General features: G+C 37.6%; 1 protein-coding gene across 1 annotated transcript; it reads left to right on the plus strand.

The window, feature by feature from the left end:
• Nucleotides 1–1292: 1292 nt before the first annotated feature.
• On the plus strand, nt 1293–8343 carry LOC128643874 (zinc finger protein ZFP2-like; the record flags this gene model as incomplete). Its single annotated transcript, XM_053696646.1, has 2 exons — nt 1293–1403; nt 7906–8343. Coding segments are annotated over exons 1-2 (457 nt in total), but the record flags the coding sequence as incomplete, so codon positions are not given.
• Between the last annotated feature and the right edge of the window lie 2250 nt (nt 8344–10593).

Here is a 10593-nt window from a genome sequence, read left to right on the forward strand (position 1 = left end):
AGGAAGGCAATACAAATGGCTGAAGTTACATTAACCCCCATGCCTGTGAGGGGAAAACCAGACCATACTACTACTCTCTCCAATGTATAAGAGTTACAATTTTCCCTGCATAACACAACCATGCCCGGCATACACTGACCACTAAATCCAAATAGATTTATGATAAGGCTCCCATATATTTAAAGGAGGGGGGGGTAAACCCCTAATGTGCTTGGGCTTTCACACGTAGAACGAATAAGCCATTACCTTACTAGCTCCAGCTGCAGGGCAGGTTCAGCATCACTGCAGATATGACAGACTCAAGGGAAAAAACTTCTTGCTGTCTATGAAAATTATTTTCTGGAGATGGCCGTCCCACACCTCCTTATATAGCCATCTCCTGGGACCCACTCCACCAAATATGGGACAACTCCTCCCAGGGGTCAAAAGCCCCCTCCCCCTACGTTCCTTCATGTCCGGGGGCTGGCTATCCAGTCTGCCTGGGGTCTGCACAATAGAGCTGATTACCTTGTGCTGTTGAAGCTCTAACTAATGTGAGTATTCTGGGTCTGCCTTCCATCTGGGGAGTGAAGATTACACAGTATTATGCTATGATATGTTTATTTCTCTTCCTTCTGAGGAACATTGTATGGGCTATTTGTATTTGTGGTTCTGTCTCCATTAAAGACTCTTGTCACTTTGGTTATATTGCTGCATATTGCTCTGTATTATTATCACTATTTGTGTGTGGGTTTTGTTACACATTTTATTTTTAGTAAATACAAAATGTCTGACTGTGAGGATCTGTAGAAAGTACAATATCAATACTGTAGTATTAGATTTAAATTACATATAAACAACTCTTATTTAACATTTGTGTAAGTGCTGCTCTTTGATATAAATAATGGGGGGAAATGATTATAATATATTTGTAAGGTTGTAGAATGTTCCACTCATAAATAAATTGTCTACACCTGAGCTTATAGAGTAACGTTCTGGGAAGATTAATATTTAAGGTACAACTGTAACACCCACAGAGCTAACTGTACTAAATGCTTGTGCTGAATCAATAGCACATATGTAATAACCTAAACAGCTGATCTGTATCACATGCAATGTAATTATAACACCCACAGAGCTAACTGTACTAAATGCTTGTGCTGAATCAATAGCACATATGTAATAACCTAAACAGCTGATCTGTATCACATGAATTGTTATGCGTGCCTTTAATTATACCATACGTACAGTTAATCAGAACCATTATTTATTATTATCAGTCTAAACCATTTAATATACTTTTTACAGACACGGCCAGAGCACTGAGAGATATCAGGTATTGATGTAACTGGAGTGAATAAGGGAACCTTCTTCCTGAGCACAGACTTTGGAGCCTGTTATCAGCATGAACTCATATGTGTTAGGTGAGTAAAATAGATATTATGCTGACTTTAATTACTGGGAAATAGAATAGATCACTGATTAAACAAATATAAACTATTATATTTATATCTGCATCTTTTAAGTACATTTGTGTCAACACCGGCTCTCAGATCACCTGCAACTCTACCTTCCCCTGCCCTGACCCAGCAAGTGGAACGCCCATAACTACACTTACGCCTACCTTGTTCCCAATGTGTGTTACACCCACAACTCCCCCAGTGAGTGTTCCCCACCCCAGAACCGCCACCGATTTATGTGCCTAATTATGAGTATTATTAAAAGTAATAAAGTTTTTGGCTGATTATATAAATCAAACAACCACAGCCGAAAGCTAAGAAGTATCATAAGATCACTGCTCCTTAGCCTTAAAAACATCTCACACTAATTATTAGTCTGTGATGATTAAGACATCATATTCTCACTCTACTGGTTGAGCATGAGCCGGGCAGGGCTGTATGTGCATTCGCTTGTACAATGTTAAATGAGGATGGTGGATGCCTCCTCTCTTGCCCAGAATACAGATGTACTTGTTCCCTGGCTGACAACATTATCCACCTGCACATTGTTTAATGGGGCCCTATAATTTTTTTTAATCAGTAATCCGAGTTTTAGTTTATTATGATGTAGAAATATTTACATTTTCTTTCATGTAATTGGCAAGAGCCCATTAGCTAGTGACGTATGGGATATACAATCCTACCAGGAGGGGCAAAGTTTCCCAAACCTCAAAATGCCTATAAATACAACACTCACCACACCCACAGTTCAGTTTTACAAACTTTGCCTCCTATGGAGGTGGTGAAGTAAGTTTGTGCTTCATTTTTCTTCTGTGATAAGCATATTGAAGCCCAATTCCTCTCAGAGTACAGTGTTTGTCAGAGGTATGTGAAGGGAGTATCGCCTGTTTGATTTTATGGTTTTCCTCACTGGAAATCTTTTCAAGGGTTCTCTGTTATCGGTCGTAGGGATTCATCTCCTATATGTAGATGGGTGTCTTTTGGTAAGTATGTATCATTATTTTAAGACACTCTCAGCTATGGTTTGGCGCTTTATGTATTTATATAAAGTTTTAAACATATGTATTTTACTTATATTTGCCATGAGTCAGGTTTATCTGTATTTCCTTTTGCAGTCCAACAGTTTCGTTATGGGAATCATGTTTAGGAAGTCTGTCTTATCTTTGGTATAGTCTTTTTTTTTTCAATTTTACTTGTTTTTTTACTTGGAAAACTTGCGGGCAAATTAGGCTCGCGAGTTTGTCATTTCCTGCGTCTGGCTTGGTTGTTTGGCGCGAAATTGTGTTATGACGCGAGTTGCATCATTTCCAGATGTTTGTTGGCACCAAAACATTTCTCAACTTCCTTTTGTGTTGTGCGTCATACTTGGCGCCAAAAAATTTAGCTTTATTTTACCTCACTTCCTATATGCTCCTTGCCTTCTTTATGCTCAGAGGGCTATGCTATTTACTTTTTTTTGCAATTTTAGCATTTGCATTTTTTCCCATTCCTAAAAACTGCTATATGTGGAAATACAATATTTCTTTTTAATGTTATTTTTCTTTTTCTACATTTTACAAGATGTCTCAATCTGATCCCATCTCAGAAGCTGCTGTAGGAACCATGCTGCCTGAGCACAGTTCTACCAAAGCTAAGTGTATCTGTTGTAAGCTAATGGAGATTATATCTCCAGCTGTAGTATGTAACAGTTGTCATGATAAGCTTTTGAATGCAGAAAAGGATTCTATTAGTGCTAGTACAGTATCTGTTGTTCCTTCAACATCTAAAGTACATGATGTACCTGTTGATATGAAAAATGAAATTGCTGATGAGATACTGAAGGCTATGGCTGCTATACCGTCTTCAAATAAACGTAAAAGGTCTTTTAAAACTTCTCATAATATTGATGAAATTTGTAATGACCGGCAACATACTAATATATCCTCCTCTGGTGAGGATCTCTCTGATTCAGAAGATCCTACTTCAGACATTGACACTGATAAATCATCTTATCTTTTTAAGATTGAGTATAGTCGTTCTTTGTTAAAAAAAAGTGTTATTAACTTTGGATATTGAGGAGTCTGGTCCTCTTGATAATAAATCCAGTAAATGTTTAAATTCTGTTTATAAACCTCCTGTGAATACTCCTGAGGTTTTTCCTGTTCCTGATGCCATTTCTGATGTGATTGCTAAGGAATGGTCTAAGCCTGGTACTTCTTTTGTTCCTTATTCAAGGTTTAAAAAGTTGTATCCTTTGCCAGTGGCTAAATTTAGAGTTTTGTGAAAAAGTCCCTAAGGTTGATTGGACTATTTCTACTCTTGCTAAACGTACTACTATTCCTATGGAAAATAGTACCTCTTTTAAGGATCCTTTAGAAAGGAAGATTGAATCTTATCTAAGGAAAGCTTATTTGCATTCGGGCTATATGCTCAGACCTGCCATTTCTATGGCTGATGTTGCGGCTGCATCAACTTTTTGATTGGATAGCTTAGCACAACGGGAAAAAGACTCTGATTGGCATAGCAGTGTTCGTTTGCTTCAACATGCTAATCATTTTATCTGTGATGCTATTTTTTATATCATCAAGATTAATGCTAAATCTATGTCTTTGGCTATTTTAGCTAGAAGAGCTCAAATCATGGAATGCTGACAAATGTATCTACATCTAGGTTACTATCTCTTTCATACCAGGGTAATAATTTGTTTGGTTCCCAGTTGGATTAAATTATTTCCACTATTACTGGGGGGGGGGGGAGGGAGTTTTTTTGCCTCAAGATAAAAAGTCTAAAGGCAAATCTAGAGCTTCTAATCGGTTTTGTTCCTTTCGTCAGAATAGAGAACAGAAAACCTCTGCTTCCCCTAAAGACTCTGGCTCCAATTGGAAGCCTTCCTCGAGTTGGAATAAATCCAAGCCTTACAAGAAACTAAAGCATGAAGGTGCGGCCCTCAATCCAGTTCTGCTGGTAAGGGGGCAGATTGAAATTATTTCAAGACGTTTGGGCAGGTTCCATTCAGAATCATTGGATTCAGAATACTGTCTCCCAGGGGTATCGTATAGGTTTCAGAATAAGACCTCCTGTGAGAAGATTTTTTCTCTCTCATGTTCCAACAAATTCTTTGAAAGCTCAGGCTTTTCTGATATGTGTTTCAGATCTAGAGCTTTCAGGAGTGATTGTAGCAGTTCCAATTCTGGAACAGGGTCTGGGTTTTTATTCAAATCTATTCATTGTCCCGAAGAAGGAAAATTCTTTCAGACCAGTTCTGGATCTGAAGTTTTTTAATCATTTTGTAAGAGTCCCAACTTTCAAGATGGTGACTATAAGGACTATTCTGCCTTTTGTTCAGCAAGGTCATTACATGTCCTCAATAGACTTACAGGATGCGTATCTTCATATTCCGATTCATCCAGACCACTATTGATTTCTGAGATTCTCTTTTCTAGACAAGCATTACCAGTTTGTTGCTCTTCCATTTGGCTTTTGCATCAGCTCCAAGAATCTTTTCGAAGGTTCTCGTGGCCTTTCTAATCAGAGAGCAGGGTATTGCGGTGTTTCCTTATTTGGACGATATCTTGGTATTGGCTCAATCTTTTCATTTAGCAGAATCTCACACAAATCAACTTGTGTTGTTTCTTCAAAGACATGGTTGGAGGATCAATTTACCAAAGAGTTTGTTGATTCCTCAGACAAGGGTCACCTTTTTAGGTTTCCAGATAGATTCAGTGTCCATGACGAATGAAATTGAGACAAATCAAATTGGTTTCTGCCTGTCGAAACCTTCAGTCTCGATCATTCCCTTCAGTGGCTATGTGCATGGAAGTTTTAGGTCTCATGACTGCAGCATCGGATGCGATCCCCTTTGCTTGTTTTCATATGAGACCTCTGCAGCATTGCATGCTGAATCAATGGTGCAGGGATTATACTCGGATATCACAGTTGATATACTTAAATCCCAACATTCAACTCTCTCTGTCTTGGTGGTTAATCCATCATCGGATTATTCAAGGGGCCTCTTTTGTTCGTCCTGCCTGGACTGTGAGTTCAACAGATACAAGTCTCACAGGTTGGGGAGCTGCCTGGGGGTCTCTGACAACACAAGGAGTTTGGAATCCTCAAGAGACTAGGTTACCAATCAATATTTTAGAACTCCGTGGCATATGTCAATCATCAAGGGGGGACTCACAGTCCTTTAGCGATGAAAGAAGTATCTTGGATACTTTCTTGGGCGGAACCCAACTCCTGTCTAATTTGTGCGATCCATATTCCAGGTGTAGACAATTGGGAAGATGATCTCAGTCGTCAGTCTTTACATCCAGGGGAGTGGTCTCTCCATCCAGATGTATTTTGTCAGATTGTACAGATGTTTGGTCTCCCCAAAATAGATCTGATGGCTTCCCATCTAAACAAGAAGCATCCCAGGTACCTTTCCAGGTCCAGGGATCCTCATGCGGAGATGGTGGATGAGTTAGCAGTTCCTTGGTTTTACCAACCTGCTTACATTTTTCTGCCTCTAGTTCTTCTTCCAAGGGTGATCTCCAAGATCATATTGGAACAGTTGCATGTGTTTCCGATAGCACCAGCATGGCCTCACAGGTTTTCTTATGCAGATCTTGTCCGGATGTCCTGTTGCCAACCTTGGCCACTTCCTTTAAGGCCAGACCTTCTGTCTCAAGGGCCGTTTTTCCATCAGGATCTCATATCGCTAAATTTGAAGGTATGGAAATTGAACGCTAAGTGCTTAGTCATAGAGGTTTCTCTGATTCAGTAATTAATACTATGCTACAGGCTCGTAAGTCTGTTTCAAGAAAGATTTATTATCGGGTTTGGAAAACCTATATTTTATGGTGTTTTTCTCATAAATTCTCTTGGCATTCTTTTAGAATTCCTAGAATTTTACAGTTTCTTCAGGATGGATAAAGGTTTGTCTGCAAGTACTTTGAAGGGACAAATCTCTGCTATTTCTGTTTTATTTCACAGAAAGATTGCTAAACTTCCTGATATTCACTGTTTTGTTCAGGCTTTGGTTCATATAAAGCCTGTTATTAAATCAATCTCTCCTCCTTGGAGTCTTAATTTGGTTTTGAAGGCTTTGCAGGCTCCTCCTTTTGAGCCTATGTATTCTTTGGATATTAAACTAGTTTCTTGGAAAGTGTTGTTTCTTTTGGCTATCTCTTCAGCTAGAAGAGTTTCTGAATTGTCTGCTCTCTCTTGTGAGTCTCCTTTTCTGATTTTCCATCAGGATAAGGCTATTTTACGGACCTTGTTTAAATTTCTTCCTAAGGTTGTGAATTCTAACAACATTAGTAGGGAAATTGTTGTTCCTTCCTTGTGTCCTAATCCTAAGTATACTCTTTACATTCTTTGGATGTTGTAAGAGCTTTGAAATATTATGTTGATGCTACTAAAGATTTCAGGAAGACTTCTAGTCTATTTGTTTGTTTGTTTTCTGGTCCTAGGAAAGGTCAGAAAGCCGCTGCCATTTCTTTGGCATCTTGGTTAAAGCTTTTGATTCACAAGGCTTATTTAGAGGCGGGGCAGTCTCCGCCTCAGAGAATTACAGCTCATTCTACTAGATCAGCCGCCACTTCTTGTGCTTTTAAGAATGAAGCTTCAGTTGATCAGATTTGCAAAGCAGCAAACTTGGTCTTCTTTGCATACATTTACTAAATTTTACCATTTTGATGTATTTGCTTCTTCTGAAGCAGTCTTTGGTAGAAAAGTTCTTCAGGCAGCTGTTTCAGTTTGATTCTTCTGCTTATGATTTAATTTTTTTTCTTGAAATTTACGTGAAATTTATAAGAAAGACTTGATTTTTTTTTGTGGATTTAATTTTTTCAGCAGATGTAGCTGTTTTTATTCTATCCCTCCCTTTCTAGTGACTCTTCTGTGGTCTCCCACATCTTGGGTATTTCTATCTCATACGTCGCTAGCTCATGGACTCTTGCCAATTACATGAAAGAAAACATAATTTATGTAAGAACTTAAATGATAAATTAATTTCTTTCATATTGGCAAGAGTCCATGAGGCCCACCCTTTTTTGTGGTGGTTATAATTTTTGTATAAAAAGCACAATTTTATTTCCAGTTCCTCTTTTTGTATGCTTTTTTACTCCTTATTTTATCACCCCACTACTTGGCTATTTGTTAAACTGAATTGTGGGTGTGGTGAGGGGTGTATTTATAGGCATTTTGAGGTTTGGGAAATTTTGCCCCTCCTGGTAGGATTGTATATCCCATACGTCACTAGCTCATGGAAGCTTGCCAATATGAAAGAAATGAATTTATCAGGTAAGTTCTTACATAAATTATGTTATTTGTCTTTTGTTGTTTTTATTTATGATTTACAGGTTAATCAATTTAAAAATGAACACAAAACAGAAGCCATTTTATAAAGTGTAAATAAATAATATGATTCTTGTATTAAGATGGATTCCTTTATAAAGAGTAAACTTTCTTTTTCTTCTTTATTCCTTTTCTTTTTATGTAGACAATCACGTGAATAATTCATATCCATCCTTCACTACAGGAAGCATCAGTTTGATACCACAGACTCCAAACGTCTTAAACACTAATGACTATTCACAAACATGGGGGAAATCACAGCAAATATTTAAAGGAGATGGAGAATTGGCAGGAACTGGGCAGCAATCATTATTATGTACAGAGAGTAATTTAGTCATCAAACAAGCGGACAACATTGATGCCTTATCTAGTGAAATGATTATCCCAGAGGATAAACCACACACATTTACGGAGTACTCAAAACATTTTAAAGAAGGGAAAAATCTTAAGTCTAGCCAAATGATTCATACAAATAAGAAACCATTCAAATGTACAGAATGTGAGAAAAGCTTCACATGTAATTTGCATCTCCTTGAACACCACACAGTTCACACAGTTGTGAAACCTCACACGTGTCCAAAATGTGGGAGATGTTTCACATCTAAACGAGGCCTTATGTATCACAAAAAGACCCACACAGGGGATAACCCTTTCACATGTAATGAGTGTGGGAGATGTTTCACATCCAAGGGAAGTCTCATATCTCATGAAAAGACCCACACAGGGGAGAAACCTTTCACATGTAATGAGTGTGGGAAATGTTTTACAGAAAAGAGAATTCTGAATACTCATTTAAAGAGTCACACAGGAGAAAAACCTTTCACATGTACAGAGTGTGGACAAGGATTTACAAACAAAAGAAGTCTAAATATTCATGAAAGGATTCACACAGGAGAAAAGCCCTTTACATGTACAGAGTGTGGAAAATGTTTTACACTAAAGAGTAATCTGAAAACTCATGAAAGGATTCACACAGGAGCAAAGCCTTTCACATGTACAGAGTGTGGAAAAGGATTTACACTAAAGAGTCATCTGAAATGTCATAAAAGGATTCACACAGGAGAAAAACCTTTCACATGTACAGAGTGTGGAAAAGTATTTACAAACAAGAGCGATCTAAACACTCATGAAAGGATTCACACAGGAGAAAAGCCTTTTACATGTACAGAGTGCGGAAAATGTTTTACACTAAAGAGTAATCTGAAAACTCATGAAAGGATTCACACAGGAGCAAAGCCTTTCTCATGTACAGAGTGTGGAAAAGGATTTACACATAAAAGTCATCTGAAATGTCATGAAAGGATTCACACAGGGGAAAAACCTTTCACATGTACAGAGTGTGGAAAAGGATTTACAGTAAAGAGCAATCTGAAAATTCATGAAAGGAGTCACACAGGAGAAAAGCCTTTCACATGTACAGAGTGTGGAAAAAGGTTTACACAAATAGATAATCTGAAAACTCATGAAATGATTCACACAGGAGAAAAACCTTTTACATATACCTACTGTGGAAAAAGTTTTACACAAATAGATAATCTGAAAGCTCATGAAAGGAGTCACACAGGAGAAAAGCCTTTTACATGTACAGAGTGTGGACATTTTTTTACACTAAAGAGTAATCTGGAAACTCATGAAAGGATTCACACAGGGGGAAAGCCTTTCACGTGTACAGAGTGTGGAAAAGGATTTACACATAAAAGTAATCTGAAACGTCATAAAAGGATTCACACAGGAGAAAAACCTTTCACATGTACTGAGTGTGGAAAAGGATTTACAGTAAAGAGTAATCTGAAAAATCATGAAAGGAGTCACACAGGAGAAAAACCTTTCACATGTACAGAGTGTGGAAAAGGATTTACAGTAAAGAGTAATCTGAAAATTCATGAAAGGATTCATACAGGAGAAAAACCTTTCACATGTACAGAGTGTGGAAAAAGGTTTACACAAATAGATCATCTGAAAACTCATGAAATGATTCACACAGGAAAAAAACCTTTTACATGTACGGACTGCGGAAAAAGTTTTACACGAATAGATAATCTGAAAACTCATGAAAGGAGTCACACAGGAGGAAAACCTTTCACTTGTACAGAGTGTGGAAAAGGTTTTACAGTAAAGAGTGATCTGAAAAAGCATGAAAGGAGTCACACTGGAGAAAAACCTTTCACATGTACAGAGTGTGAGAAATGTTTTACACTAAAGAGTCATCTGAAAAATCATGAAATGAGTCACACAGGAGAAAAACCTTTCACGTGTTTAGAAAGTTGAAAATGGTATCCCATGCCAGTCAGGTATCACAAAAACAACAAATATTTACACATAAAATAAACTTTATATGCACTGTGTGGAAACCTTTTAAAAATTATCCTAAAGAGGACAAACTCCCTAAATAGAAGAGTAAAAAAAAGATCATATTGTAAATAATAATTTCTAAATCCCAGATACAAAATCTCCATATTAGAAGTGCTCTCCTGCTCTCCTGCTGTCCTTTGTGTCTCTATATATGTGCACCTCAGTTTCTCTCATATAAATAAGATAGAATCCAAACACCACACGGGAATATAAAAATCTGACCTCATACTGACCAGTCTACACAACCATTCAACACCAAAGCACCCCACTGTTGTTTATTAATACGCCCGTGTTAGGAGTTGTACGTTTGTTTTACATAGGGGAGGAAATAATTATATTTACAGAATAGAGTGTTAGAGAATTATATAAACAAGAACATCAGTCTCAAATGATTGACATCTGGGAGATGTATTTAATGTGCACATCATGTGGATAAACCTTTTCTCAAAGAAATAGATGCTTAGCATTGTGCATGTTATAT

Source organism: Bombina bombina, unplaced genomic scaffold (assembly GCF_027579735.1).
Source record: "Bombina bombina isolate aBomBom1 unplaced genomic scaffold, aBomBom1.pri scaffold_951, whole genome shotgun sequence".
Lineage (NCBI taxonomy): Eukaryota > Metazoa > Chordata > Amphibia > Anura > Bombinatoridae > Bombina > Bombina bombina.